Genomic DNA, 15,906 nt, shown 5'->3' with positions numbered 1-15,906 from the left:
TTGGAGCACCCAGAGGAAACCCATGTGGTCACGGGAACAACATATAAGCTCCTTACAGGCAGTGGTGGGAATTGAACCTGGGTCACCTGTACTGTAAAGCATTGTGCTAACTGCTACACCACCATATCATTCTGTGATTGAGTGGGTTTCATCCTCCAGTATACCAGCCCCCCACCCCAAATATGTGATTTATCAGATCAAATATAGAACATGGTATAGCACAGTACAGACCCTTTAACCCATGATGTTTTGCCGACCTTTTAACTTCAAGATCAAAAAAGAAGTGGCCCCAATAGTCCCAGTCAGTGAATCTTCTATCTATGCTATTATCTTTCCTGTAAAACATAGGCTCTTGCCTTGTTATGCAGCCTCATGTGTGACAGCAGCTCAGACTGCAGGTTAACCTTTACGGAATCCTGCACAAGGACTTCCTCACCCCTTTGCGCCTCTGATTTCTGAATTAGCTCCCCATTTGAAAGTAGCCCGTGCTTTTATTCCTTCTTCCAAAGAGCATGGCCCTACAGTGGAAATGCAGGCAGACTGTTACATTGCAAAGGCATAAGGACAAAAGGAATGGGAGCAGAGTGGACGAGCCAGCCCATCGTACCTGCACCTCCACTGAATGAGATGGGCCTTGTCTGTAAGCTGAATGCCACTTTCCTACACCAACACTGTATCTCTTGATTCCCATAGTTCTCATAAGCACCTCTGTTTAACTTTCAATTTTATCTCCTCAATAACTGAGGAAAGTTGCCCATGGATGTAGAATGTTAAAAGCAAAGGAGAAAGAAAGAATAGGTAATTATAAATGCCACGACATTTCAGAGCAGAATTAGATTATTTGGCCCATCAAGTTTGCTCTGCGTACAGTGGTGCTGAAGACACAGAGAGAAAGAACAGCTGACATGCCAAGGAAAAATGGTAACTGGTATTTTTTCTCTAAAAACAATTGCTCTTTGCGAAACTCAGAGTCTTTCAATCACTACTGTGTCCAGTGGTTCATGGGAGCTGGAAGGGTAATGTCTCAGTGACTGTTCCTGAGGACAAAGGGAGTTTAGAGAGATGACCCGAAGCATCCTGCTCATGGTGAAACAACCAGCCATGTGACAGCAGCCTAATGGAGATTCTGTTGTCTTTAGTCGCTCCCTTTGCGTTGGAGGATTAATTTGCTGCTATATTGATGACTATTGATTCACTTGAGGTGCACCTGCACAGTTAAGTGTGCAATTTGACTAGGTCTGAGTTTAATTGATAATTGTGCAAATCCACAAGATCCTAAAATTCCAAAATCAAAGTGCCACAGATGCTGCAAATCTGAAATAAAATCAAAAATTACTCAGAGGTTGAGCAGGATCTGTGGAGAGAAAAACAAAGTCAGTCTTTCCAGTTGACGGAAATATTATCGACTTGAAAAAGTGAACTCTGTGTAGCTGCTGCCTGATCTGCTGAGTATCTTCAGAATTTTCTGCTTAATACTCCCAAAAATTACTTGGGTGGTTAAGGCATCTGTCAAGAATTCATCCTCATTTCTCCAGGGAGACTTATTCCATGAAATCCAGTAATTCCTCAGTGTAAATTTGATGTTATCATTGTTGAGGCCCTAGTAATAATTCCTGGTTACTGTGCAGAGTTCTCCCCAGTACATACAAATGTAAAGATAAAGATTGGCTTTATTTGTCAAATGTACAGTTCATCAAAACATACAGTGAAATGTGTTGTTTGGTCTATGACCAACTCAATCTGAAATGTGCTGGGGGCAGCGTGCAGGTGTCACCAACCTGCCATGCCCACAAATCACTAACCCTAGCTCGTACATCTTTTGCAATATGGGAGGAAACTGGAGCACTGGTAGGAAATCCATGTGGTCATGGTGAGAACATGCAACTTCCTTGCAGACGGTGGCGGGAGTTGAACCCTGATCCTATAGCTGATGCTGTAAATCGTTATACTACTTTGCCAAGGACTGTCATGGTCATGGAAAGAGCATGATCACCCATGTCAATGACATGGCACGTAGAACAAGCGAACTGTGTCATCGTGATCACCGATGGCAAATCGTACAAATCCATTGAGTGAGTCTTATGTGAATTGGGTTCTCTCAATACTGTGCAGTATCCCTAAAGGTATTCATACGGCTGAATATATAACATGCATTTATCTCCTAGGTATCCAAAGCTTTCTGCCAGGCATCCGGAATCTAATTCCGCAGGAGCTGATGTTTTTGCCAAATTCTCAGCCTACATTAAAAACACCAGGAAAGACATAAATGAGAGTAAGTATCATTGCTGCATTTGGGAGAGATGATAAAATAATGCACAGCAGGTCAGTCAGCATCCATCAAGCCAAAAGGTTATTTTGCTTTTCACTAAAGTTCAGAGTAGAATTTATTATCAAAGTACAGTCGGCCCTCTTTATCCGCGAGGGATTGGTTCCGGGACCCCTCGCGGATACCGAAAAACGCAGATGCTCAAGTCCCTTATTTAACCTGTCTAAATGCGGTGGACCTTAAGACCCAGCGGAACCCCGGACCTTATTTAACCGACTCAGTGCAGTGGACCTTAGGACCCAGCAGAACCCCGGACCTTATTTAACCTGGCGCAGTGCGGTGGACATTAGGACCTGGCGGTGGAGCTCTGAATCCGCAGAGTTTCTGTTCACAAAAATAATCACAATCGTGATTTAAAATAAAGTGGAAACAATAAAGCGATCAGAAAGAGGTGAAATGCCATCGGTGATTGGAAAAGCGTTAGGCTACAGTCAGGTCAACGATCGGAACAATTTTAAAGGATAAGGTGAGAAAATCCCTGCTCCGATGAAAGCTACAATTATTACTAAGCAATGCAGTGGTTTAATTATTGGGTTTTGGGATTTTGGGTTTTTGATCCTTCACATCAACCCAGCAGGGATGGAGAGCACGCTCAGGAGTGGCCTGTCACTGGATCGAACTCCGGAACTTCCGTTCCCAAGCCCAGCGCTGAAACATATGTTTCTTAACATAGAACATAGAATAGTACAGCACAGTACAGGCCCTTCGGCCCACAATGTTGTGCTGACCCTCAAACCCTGCCTCCCATATAAGCCCCCACCTTAAATTCCTCCATATACCTGTCTAGTAGTCTCTTAAACTTCACTAGTGTATCTGCCTCCACCACTGATTCAGGCAGTGCATTCCACGCACCAACCACTCTCTGAGTAAAAAACCTTCCTCTAATATCCTCTTGAACTTCCCACCCCTTACCTTAAAGCCATGTCCTCTTGTATTGAGCAGTGGTGCCCTGAGGAAGAGGCGCTGGCTATCCACTCTATCTATTCCTCTGATTATCTTGAACACCTCTATCATGTCTCCTCTCATCCTCCTTCTCTCCGAAGAGTTAATTGTTTTATATGCATAGAAAGGTAAAATATATACTATACACAAAGACAAACATTTGACTAACTGACGCTAAATAATACCAGATGTACCTGTTTCGACTTACTTAGTAAGAGAACTTCCAGTTTTTTTTCAATCCCGATCCACGATAACCTACGCACATCCTCCCGTATACTTTAAATCATCTCTAGATTCCTTATAACACCTAATACAATGTAAATGCTATGTAAAATAGTTGTTATACTGCCTTGCTTAGGCAATAATGACAAGAAAAAATTCTGTACATGTTCGAACAACAAGTGCTGGAAGAGCACTTCCGGGTTTTCTCGATTCGCGGTTGGTTGAATTCGCGCATGCGGAACTCGCGGATAAGGAGGGCCGACTGTATATACATGTCACTACATACAACCCCAAAATTCTTTTACTATGGGCACACCTGGCAAATCTATAGAACAGTAACTGTAAACAGGATCTGTAAACTACGAACAAACTGCAAATGCAGATATAAACAAATAGCAATAAATAACGAGCATAAAATAACACGATAAAAGAGTCCTTAAATGAGTGTAGTTATCCTGTTTTGTTCGAGAGCCTGATGGTTGAGAGGTAGTAACTGTTCTTGAGGCACCTGTACCTTCTACCTGAAGGCAGCAGCGGGAAAAGAGCATGGCCTGGGTGGTGAGGATCTCTGATGATGGATGCTGCTTCACTATGGCAACATTTCATGTCGATGTGATCAAAGCATGGGAGGGTTTTACTCGTGATGCACCGGGCTGAATCCACTAACTGTTGTAGGATTTTCTGCTCAAAGGCATTGGTGTTACCAGGCCACGATGCAGCCAATCAGCACACATCTTAAGTTTTCCAAGGTTTTTGATGACGTGCTGAATTTCCGCAGACTCCTGAGGAAGTAGAGGTGCTGTCGTGCTTCCTTTTCACCTCAAGAAGTGGGATGCTGATGTGAGAATGCTGTGCTTGGACTACAGTTCAGCATTCAACACCATAATTCCCTCCAGGCTTGACGAGTAGCTCAGGGAACTTGGCCTTCACCCTGCCTTGTGTAGCTGGATCCTGGACTTGCTGTCAGGTGGTAAGAGGGGGCTCCCTCACCTCTACCCCTCTGACCCTCTGACCCTCAACACAGCAGCCCCCAGGCCTGTGTCCTAAGCCCCCTCCTTTACTCTCTGTTCACCCATAACTGTGTCGCCACCTGCTGCTCTAATCTGCTAATTAAATTTGCTAATGATACTACATTGATTGGCCTAATCTCAAATAATAACGACGCAGCCTACAGAAAAGAAGTCATCACCCTGACACAGAAAACAACCTCTCCCTCAATGTCGTAAAAACAATGGAGCTGATTGTGGATACAGGAGGAATGGAGACAGGCTAACCCCTATTGACATCAATGGATCTGGGGTTGAGAGGATGAACAGCTTTAAGTTGCTTGGTATAAACATCACTGAGGATCTCACGTGGTCCGTACATATCGGTTGTGTGGTGAAAAAAGCACAACAGCGACACTTTCAACTCAGATGGTTGGAGAAGTTTGGCATGAGCCCCAAATCCTGAGGACTTTCTGCAGGGGCACAATTGAGAGCATCCTGACTGGCTGCATCACTGCCTGGTGTGGGAACTGTACCTCCCTTAATCGCAGGACTCTGCAGAGAGTGGTGCAGACAGCCCAGTGGATCTGTAGATGTGAACTTCCCACTATTCAGGACGTTTACAAAGACAGGTGTGTAAAAAGGGCCTGAAGGATCATTGGGGACTCAAGTCACCCCAACCACAAACTGTTCCAGCTGCTACCATCCGGGAAACGGTACCGCAGCATAAAAGCCAGGACCAACAAATTCCGGGCCAGCTTCTTCCACCAGGGCATCAGACTGATGAATTCATGCTGACACAATTGTGTACCGTACTATATTGACAGTCCTGTTGTACATACTATTTATCACAAATTACTATATTTTCACATTGCTCATTCAGACGGAGACGTAACATAAAGATTTTTACTCCTCATGTCTGTGAAGGATGTAAGAAATAAAGTCAATTCAATTAATTTCAATAATATTTATATGATGGGTCTAGGGCAGGTCCTCTGAGATAGTGGCACCCAGGAATTTAAAGTTACTGACCCCCCTCCACCTCTGGTCCTCCAGTGATTATTGCCTTATGGACCTCTGGTTTCCCTCTCCTGAAATCTAGAATCATTTCCTTGATCTTATTGACATTGAGTGACAGGTTCTTCTTATTACACCACTCAGCCACACTTTCAATCTCCCTCTGGTATGTTGATTCATCACCACCTTTAATATGGCCCACAACAGAGGTGCCATCAGCAAACGTGTATATGGTGTTGGAGCTGTACTTAGCCACACAGTCAGAGGTGTAAAGTGAGTAGAGCAGGGGGCTAAGTACACATCCCTGCAGAGCTCCTGTGCGGGTGGAGATTGTGGAGGAGATGCTTTTACCAAGCAAACTGACTGGGGTCTACAAGTGAGGAAATCCAGGATCCAATTGCACAAGGAGGTTTTGAGGGCTAGGTCTTGGAATTTACTGATTAGTTTCGAGGGGACGATGATGTTAAATACTGAGCTGTAATTGATAAAGAGCATCCTGATGTATGCATCTTTGCTGTCCAGATGTTCCAGGTTTGTGTGAAGAGCCAAAGAGATAGCATCTGCTGTGACCTGTTGCTTGGGTAGGTGAACTGGAGAGGATCCAAGTCACCATTCAGACAGGAGCTGGTGTGCTTCAACATCAGCCTCTCAAAACACTTCATCACTGTGGATGTAAGTGCCACTGGGTGATAGTCATTGAGACTGGTTACTACGCTCTTCTTGAGCACCAGTACGATTGAAGCCTGCTTGAAGTAGGTGGGTACTACACACTGGTGAAGCGAGAAGTTGAAGATATCCATGAATACACACAGGTCTTCAGTACATGGCCTGGTACTCCATCTGGACCGGATGCTTTCCTTGGATTCATTCTCTTGAAGGCAGCTTGCACGTCATCTTCAGATTCTGAGACCAAAGGATCATTGGGAGACTCGGGGGTGCACGATGGTTCCCCCCTGTTTTGGTGATCAAAGCAAGCATTGAAGGCATTGAGTTCATCCGGATACGAAGCTTTGCTGTCCCCCATCTTGCTTAATTTAACTTTGTAGGAGTTCATGGCATTCAAAGGCTGCCACAGTTGTCGAGCATCCCTCATTGATTCCAGTCTAGTCTGACATCTCCACTTCGCCTGAGAGATGGCTTTCCAGAGATTATACCAGAAGATCAAGGAGTTGAATTAATTGAAAGGCACACTCCTTAGGTGATGCTGCGTGGAGCTGTTAGAAGACTGTTAGATACGTGGGTTATGACCGAAGGGAAAAAAATGGCTGGAGTCGTGTAACACTTTCAATCAAGGGTGTTTATTTGGTGCATCAAAAATCAAACTTACAAAGATTAGTGAAAAGAAAGCTGCCAATATTATCCAATAACAGTTTCATACTTTGTCCAATGTGAACTCCCGGCAGCCCTGATCTCTGTCCCCCACTGAGAGCAGTGAGCTGTGTTTATTAGGCACCGGGGCATGCTGTGTTTAATTACCCACAAAGTTAACTTAAGACTACACATGTTTTAGAATATGATGCACCCCACAATGTAGTTACAATCAGATTACAATATAAACCAAAGTATCTATCTTAAATACAGTATGCAAACAACATACATGTGTTTACACATTCCCATTGCAAAAGAAATGGAATACTCCAGGTATATGGTGGGAAAGGCACCATAAAGCCAACCCATTATGTAAAATATACCAAGGAAGACAATGACATGGGCACCCTTAGTAGAATGACAAGTCAGTGCTTGTGTGTGTATTCGTGCATGGGTGAGTGTGTAAATGTGCATGTGTAAGGAGTACATTTACCGAGCGCTCTCTGTCACCGACTATTGAATGTTTCCCTAGTACAGGGTCCCCAACCTTTTTTGTACCGCAGACCGGTTTAATATTGACAATATTCTTGTGGACTGGCTGACCGAGGGGCGGGGGGTGGGGGGCTGGTGTTCAAGTAGGGTTAAACTCACCTCAACATGTCCTTTACAGTTAGGGTTGCCAACTTTCTCACTCCCAAATGAGGGACAAAAGTAGCAGTCAAATACGGGACACTTGTGTTTACCCCGAGAAAGACTACCATGACCATGAAGCCTTGCGCGGGCACCTGTGTGTGCATGCGTGACGTGCACATGTGTAATGTGTGCGTACGTGCCGATTTTTTTTCCCCACAAATCGGTTTTGGCTTAATCTTCCCGACTACACTGTACATACATTATTTCTACTTTATATAGGCTGTGTATTTATCATATCATTCCTGCTTTTACTATATGTTAGTGTTATTTTAGGTTTTATGTGTTATTTGGTATGATTTGGTAGGTTATTTTTTGGGTAAAAATTTTTCCCATATAAATTAATGGTAATTGCTTCTTCGCCTTATGCCATTTCGGCACGAAAAGCTTTATAGGAACGCTCTACCTTAACGGGGGAAAGGGCGGTCCCGTATGGGACAAATCAATTTAGCCCAGTATACAGGATGTCCCGGCAAATACGGGACAGTTGGCAACCCTATGTTCAAGTTCAACAGTGCGTGACAGGGAATGAGGAAAGGTGCAGCTGACTCATATCGTTTCCTCACAGCCCGGTAGCACATGCTTTGCGGCTCGCTACTGGTCCGCAGCCTGGTGGTTGGAGACCGCTGCCCCTAGTACAAGAGTGGCTGTTGACCTCACAATCCACCTCATGATCTTGCACCTTACTGTTTACCTGCACTTCACTTTCTCTGTAGCTGTTGCATTGTTATTATTTTACCCTGTTCTACCTTAATGCATTGTCTGATGATCTGATCAGTATGCAAGACAAGCTTTTCATTGTATCTCAGTACTTGCGATAGTAATAATCCAAATCCATTTCTGACTTGGGAGAAAAGTACTGGCTGTTCACTTTATTTATGCCTTTTGTCATATACACCTCTATCAAGTCACTTCTCATTCTCCTTCAATCCAAAGAGAAAAGCCCTAGCTCACTCAAACTTTCCTCATAAGACATTCTGTCTAATCCAGGCTGTATCCTGGTAAATCTCCTCTGCACCCTCTCTAAGGTTTCCACACCCTTCCTATAATGAGGCAACCAGAGCTGAATACAATACTCCAAGTGTGCTTGAACTACTGACTAAAATAGATTAATTTTTATTGATTGTATTGATTAATAATTTCTCTGAATTTCAGCAGGTTTTTATACTTTGATTTAGCACAGTGCCACCTAGTGGTTACAGTTATATGCTGATATTATCCACTATTTGACACTGCAGTCTTCTTTGCCTGTTTGGTGTGATGGTTGGTTGACTGTTTTGTCAACCACTCACCCACCCCAGCCAGAATACCATATTGTTCCATTATTTAAAAGGACAAAAGATCAATGGAGTTTGCACTTGCAGCGAAGTAGGATAAGAGGTGACTTGATAGAGGTGCATGGGATGTCAAGAGGCATAGATAGAGTGAACAGCCAACACTTTTTTCCTAGGGTAACAATGGTTAATGCCAGAGGACATCCTCTTAACATGACTGAAGACGAATTTAGGGGAGAAGTCAGAGGTAGGGTTTTTGCACAGTGTTGGGATGTGCTGCCGGGGATCGTGACAGAGCCAGATACGTTAGGGTCATTAAAAAGATCCTTAGATAAGCACGTGGATAAAAGAAAAATGGCAGTAGGATTATGGACTGTATAGGAGCAGTTTAGATTGATCTTGGAGTAGGTTAAAAGGATGGTAGAACATCATGGGCTGAACTGTTCTTTGTTGTTGGCTGGTGTGGGCGGAGATGTAATGTGAAGGGATGGAAGCAAACTAAGTAAATTGAAATATCGTTCAAGAAAGGAAGGTGGGAGTGTAGACTGTATAACAGCAAACTAAAGATTAAACAAAAAATCTGAAATTAATTTATTTTCCCAGTCAGAAGCATGCTGAAAAAATTTACAAGCTTTCCCTCTCCTTACAGTGAAATGCATCATTTTTTGTATTAACAACCAACACACCTGCGGGTGTGCTGGGGACTGGACACAAGTGTCGCCACGCATTCCGGCGCCAACGTAGCATCCCGCAGACCAACACAGAGCGCGGCGGTGCAGGGAAATGGATCAGCATGGAACAGACTCGATGGGCCAAGTGGCCTAATTCTGCACCAATATTTATTGGTGGTATGGCCTTACAGCAAGCAACAAAACAGCAACAGCAAAAACAAGCCCTGTTCCTGCATCGTTCCCACCGACATGCATTCAACCCCAGGACGGTTCTCCAGTCAATACAGTGATCCTATAAGTCAGTGATAATAATTCTGATTCACCTGTCACTTGTGTTTTTGCAGGTTTGGAAAAAGCCTTGCTGAAAGCTCTGAAGAAACTGGACGATTATTTAAACACACCTTTACCTGAAGAGATAGACGCTAACAGCACAGAGGAAGAACTTTGTTCCTGTAGGAAGTTCCTTGATGGAGATGACTTGACCTTGGCAGATTGTAACCTCCTGCCAAAGCTTCACATTATCAAGGTTTGTCTTGTTTCATTTTCAAACTCGGGTGGGGTGGGAGATGGTTTTTGAGAATAATTGATTTGAAGTTTACGTAGCACTGAGAATGCTACAGTAGCTCAGGACCCGTCAGAGGATCTGGACGAATACACCACTGTTGTCACGGACTTTATAAAAGCAGTTGTAGATGAGTGTATCCCCACAAAATCATTCTGAATTTTCCCCAACCAGAAGCCCTATTTAAACCACGAAATCTGCAGTCTGCCGAGGGCCAGATCAGTCTCATTCAGGTCTGGCAACCAATTTAAATACATGAGGTCTAGGTACAATCTCTGGAAAGTCATCTCATGTGCAAAGTGACAATTTTGGACCAAACTCGAATCGCTGAAAAGGAAGCTCCACGGCTGTGACAGGGCTTGAATGCTGTTACCTCTTCCGGTCCAGATAGTGCTTGCATACAACACTCCTTTGGTCGACATCTTCTGGATAGGTCATGAAACCATTTTTTATCACTACTTTTATGTCTTCTACATTTGTTTCTTGTCTTGAATGTGATTCTGGAACTGTTGGAGCCTTTGCTTCGCTGTTTGGAAATTGTTTGGGTGCTTCAACGCTCTGCTGTCTCTGAGATTCCGGGAGGCAGAGAGAGCGTGAGCGAACCTCATAGTGAGGAGGCTGCAGGGTAGTGTGCAAGCCGATGGTTGACCCCACTTCACTGATTAAAGCTTCTGTTGTTCGCCGCTTAAGGGTAAGTGAAGTGCAGAAGTTTGGAGATGGTTTGGGTGTTCCAGCGCTTTGCAGTCTCCTGGTGGATTCCTGGAGGCAGAGACAGTGTGAGCGATCTTCGTGGTGAGAAAGCTGCAGGATAGCATGCAAGCTGATGTTTGACCCCATTTTCTGATTATATTTTCCATTGTTTGCTTAAAGTGAAAGAGTGATTGAAACATCAAGGCAAGTGCAGAAGTTTGGAGATTGTTTGGGTGTTCCAGCGCTTTGCAGTCTCCTGGTGGATTCTTGGAGGCAACGTCCACAAATCTTATAGTGGGCAGGCTGCAGGATGGGGTGCAGGCTGACATTTGGCTCCATTTCACCGATGAAAGTTTCCATTGTTTGCCAACTAATGCAATGAGGGCAATTGAAGCGAGTGTGGAGGGTGAACGCCAGCTGCCTGTCTATTGATCAGTTGCTCTGTACTGGAGAGGGAAAGCTCTGCGTTAGTGTCTGGGCCCAGAAAGTATCGTTCACAGTTTTTCTGCATTTTGGATTTGGACTTTGAACTGTAGACTCTATTTTTCAGTCTTATAGTATTTTTATATTCTGTGTTTTCTCACCAGATCTCTTGGGTTATTTTGTTCTGTGCAAGAGGAGGGATTTAGTGGTGGATGTGTCTGATCTGATTTGCTTGTTTTTTTGTGTGGGAAGGAGGGATTTGTGGGGTGGTGTGCCTGTTCCATTTTTGTTTGTCTCTTTTTGCTGCGAGATGGGATTTGGAGGTTGACGATTGTGCTGCCTTTTTTTCTTTTTCTTCCTTGGTTTCATGGCTACCTGGAGAATTGAAGAATTTCAAAGTTGTATAATTTGATAATAAATGGTCCTTTGAGCCTCCTACAAAGTGAAATCAAGTGACGTGCAGCAGAGACAGCAAACTTTGTGCCCAGATAAGCTCAGTGCTTTTTTATGCTCACTTTGGCCATCAAAAACAGAGGCACCTTCACAAACTCTCACAACCCTGACGACACTGTGATTTCAGTGTCTGAGACCGACGTGAGAGTATTCTTCAGGAGGATGAACCCACAGAAAGTAACCGGCCCAGACACAGTTCTTGGCTGAGTAATAGAGACCTGCGTGGGCCAACTGGCCTGACGTGCCTGATCCGTTTTTTTGATCTTTAACCTCTGACTTTGGCAGTCTTAGATACGCACCTGCTTCAAGCAGGTTTCAGCTATAGTGGTATTATACTGAGAATAATGTGGTAACCTGCCTCAGTGACTATTATCCAGTAGCACTTACGTTCACTGTGCTGAAGTGCTTTGAGAGTTGTTGATGAAACATATAAACTCCTGCCTGAGAAGTGACTTGGATTCGCTCCAATTTCCCTGCTGGAGCATCAGCAGATGCCTTTTCATTGGCTCTTCATTCAATCCTGGAACATCTGGACAGCGAAGATGCATACATGGCAATGCTCTTCATTGACTACAGCTTGGCATTCAATAGTATCAAACCCTCAAAACTAATCAATAAGCTTCAGATCCTAGGCTTTAATACTTCCTTGTGTAACTTGATCCTTGATTTCCTCACTTGCAGATCCCGGCCATTTTGGATTGGCAACAACATCCCCTCCACAATTTCCGTCAGCCCTGGTGCTCCACAAGACATTGTGCTTAGCTCCCTGCTCTGCTTGCTTTACACTTCTGAATCTGTGGCTAAGCACAGCTCCAATGCCATATTTAAGTTTGCCAATGACGCCACTGTCACTGGCTGAATCAAGGGTGGAGATGGATCAGCATATAGGAGGGATATTGAAATCTGGCTGAGTGGTGTCATAACATCAACATCTCGCTCAGTGTCAGCAAGACCAAAGAGCTGATTATTGACTTCAGGATGAGGAAACTGGAGGTCCATGAGATAGTCCTCATCGAGGGATCAGAGATGGAGAGGACCAGCAACTTTAAATTCCTCTGCATTATCACATAAGTACAATTATAGAAACATAGAAACATAGAAAATAGGTGCAGGAGTAGGCCATTCGGCCCTTCGAGCCCACACCGCCATTTATTATGATCATGGCTGATCATCCAACTCAGAGCCCCGCCCCAGCCTTCCCTCCATACCCCCTGACCCCCGTAGCCACAAGGGCCATATCTAACTCCCTCTTAAATATACCCAATGAACTGGCCTCAACTGCTTCCTGTGGCAGAGAATTCCACAGATTCACCACTCTCTGAGTGAAGAAGTTTTTCCTAATCTCGGTCCTAAAAGGCTTCCCCTTTATCCTCAAACTGTGACCCCTTGTTCTGGACTTCCCCAACATAGGGAACAATCTTCCTGCATCTAGCCTGTCCAATCCCTTTAGGATTTTACACCTCTACTCTCTTAGAAGTTTACAAAGTTTTGGCACGTCATCTAAAACTTGGACAGATGTGTGGTGGAGAACATATTGACTGGCTGCATCAGAGCCTGGTACAGAAACACCAACGCCCTTGAATGGAAAAGCCTACAAGAAGTAGTGGATACAGTGCAGTCCATCACGGGTACAGACCTCCCCTCCGCTGAGCACAGCTACGTGAAGGAAAGAAGCATCCATCATCAGGAACCCCCACCATCCAGAACATGCACAGCTTCTCGCTGCTGCCATCGGGAAGAAGGTACAGGAGCCTCAGGACTCACACCACCAGGTTCAGGAAAAGTTATTACCCCTCAACCGCCAGGCTCTTGAACCAAAGGGGATAACTTCACTTGCCCCATCACTAAACTGTTCCCACTGAGCTGGACTCACTTTCAATGACTCTTCATCTCATATTCTTGTCGGTCCCTCCGTCCCCCCCCGCCCCTTTTGTTTTGTACTTGCACCATTTGTGTTCTGCCCCATTGGGTGTGGTCTTCTATTGATTCTGTTGTATTTACTGATTGCCTGCAAGTAAAGGGATCTCAGGGTTGTATATGGTGTCATAGAGGTACATTGATAATAAGTTTACTTTGAACTTTGAACTCAGCAGATCAGGCAAAATCTATGGAGAGGAATAAACAGCTGACAGTTTGGGCAGAGACCCTTTATCAGGACTGGAAGAAGCCAGACTAAGAAGGTGGGAAGAGGGGAAGAAGTACAAACTGGCAGGTGATAGGTGAGACCAGGTGGATGGGGGAGGGAGGAAGAAGAGAGAAGCTGGGGGTTGATAGGTGGTAAAGGCAAAGGGCTGAAGAAGAAGGAATCTTTTGCATAGTGGAAGAATTAAGAGTTATGGGGAAAAAGCAGGTAGGTGGAGATGAGTCCATGGCCAGATCAGCCATGAGCTTATTGAACAGCGGAACAGACTTGACGGGGCAGATGGCCGACTCCTGCTCCTATTTCTTATGTTCTTAAGTAATCTGACAGAAGACAGTGGACCATGGGAAAAAGGGAAGGAGGAGGGGCACCAGAGGGAGGTTACAGACAGGTCAGGAGAAGAAAGGGGTGCGAGATGAGCCAGAAATAGGAGGGGGAGAAATTACTGGAAGTCAGGGAAGTCGATGTTCATGCCATCAGGTGTAATGTATTCACCTTATGAGAGAGGTCAGGGAATGGCCTGTTTGCCTCAAGCTGCAGGAAGGTGACAATAACTCAAGTAGCGGTGGTCACCTCTGAATGCATAACATGTCAAACCTTGAAGTGGATGGGCTACAGCAGAAGATGACCACTAGTATGCACTCCGTGCTCACTTTATTGGGTACAGGGGGTACCTGACAAAATAACTGAGTGTTTATTTTGACAGAAAATTGGTCTGTGTTGTTTTCACAGCTATAAGAAATTAATCTTTCTGTTTCTTTCTCTTCACGTAGATTGTAGCAATGAAATATCGAAATTTTGAAATCCCAAAAGAAATGACTGGAATATGGAGATACTTGAAGAATGCTTATGAGAGGGACGAATTTGTAAATACGTGCCCTGCTAATCGCGAGATACAGGTCGCGTACCTGGATGTTGCAAAGAGAATGAAGTAAATCTGTTTATAAAGCTTGGAATGTACGCTTGAACTGTGTGGTTCACTGCCCAGCAGTGAATCAAAATCCCTCCATTTCAAACAAAATGTATTATAAAGGGTTAATTTTTGTGCTTGTTCAATATCTTCACCACCACTGTGGCCTTGAACATGCGTGAACTGGTCGTGGGAGTTTTGATTGAAACCATGGGATACAATACAACCGTGAGATTGCAAGACTATGGGAATGCGGCTATGAGAACACAAAATCAGGTGAACACAGAGCTAGGGCCGTGAAATGTGGTGACAAGTGATGATTGGTTCCGGATTGCTGGTTTGAGCTGGTGTTAATGTATTGGTTTTGGTTTGGAGATCTGAGCTAGTGTAATGTTTTGGTTCGGAGATCTGAGCTAGTGTAATGTATTGGTCCACTTACTGCAGTATTTCATATTGGTGGAATGGGTATAAAATGTCTGGGGGCCTGAGAGTAGTCCTTCAAGGCCTCAGAGACAGGCTGGTCGCGGACAGCGCCGTTGATCGGCAGAACGGGAGTGGTGCTGCAGTAAAAGGGCCCTGTGCATACCTAGTTAAGTATGTTAATGCTTGGTCTGTTCTGTCCTAATAAACATAGTCTTAAGTAGATAATTGGTGTTTGTGTCTATCTGTCCATCCAGGGAACTTCTGGTGTAACAAAACACAAAGGGGCAAACTTTTCACCTTTTTCACTTTGAGATTTGCACTTAGCTACAGGACTGTGCAAAGGTCTTAGGCACATACTATATATGTAGCTAGGGTGGCTGAGGCTACGTCCACACTAGACCGGATAATTTTGAAAACGCCAGTTTCGATTAAAAACGACAGGCGTCCACACTAAGCGTTTTTCAAAGTATCTCTGTCCACACCAAAACGGATATTTGGGCGAATCTCCTCCTGCTGGGCATGCGCAGGCACATCTACAGAAAACAAGCAAAGAGGAAACAGTATAACATTTACGTTTCCATGGCGGCGTAATGCTATTTCCATTGGTCAAAAACTAGAGTACCTACAACAACAGCGAAAGAAAGTTTTCAAAAATGTCTTCAAAGAATACAAAGAAAACCTCAGCTGGAAAAATCAGACCGGACTTCTTCATTTAGACAGACAATGAAGTCGAGCTGTTTCTGCGAGTTACAAATGACTACAAAGTCAGCAAAGCAGTGGAGATGTTTAATTCCAAGCAAGCTATTAACGTAGACAATAAAGTAAACAACACACGCATGAAGCCGTCCTCTACCCAAGATCAACGAGAG

At 44.3% G+C, this 15,906-nt stretch overlaps 1 protein-coding gene across 2 annotated transcripts in view; it reads left to right on the top strand.

The window, feature by feature from the left end:
* Window positions 1-15,262, top strand: part of LOC140199727 (chloride intracellular channel protein 4) — a 74,258-nt gene extending 58,996 nt beyond the window's left edge. For both annotated transcript variants that reach the window (XM_072262204.1, XM_072262205.1), the window contains exons 4-6: window positions 2,166-2,272; window positions 9,781-9,962; window positions 14,478-15,262. In XM_072262204.1, coding sequence (XP_072118305.1) covers window positions 2,166-2,272; window positions 9,781-9,962; window positions 14,478-14,639 — 451 coding nt within the window. In that variant the 3' untranslated portion in view covers window positions 14,640-15,262. The remainder of the gene's footprint in view (window positions 1-2,165; window positions 2,273-9,780; window positions 9,963-14,477) is intronic.
* The last annotated feature ends 644 nt before the right edge of the window (window positions 15,263-15,906 follow it).

Source organism: Mobula birostris, chromosome 6, assembly GCF_030028105.1.
Source record: "Mobula birostris isolate sMobBir1 chromosome 6, sMobBir1.hap1, whole genome shotgun sequence".
NCBI lineage: Eukaryota > Metazoa > Chordata > Chondrichthyes > Myliobatiformes > Myliobatidae > Mobula > Mobula birostris.
This window is presented reverse-complemented; position numbering and strand designations above follow the sequence as displayed.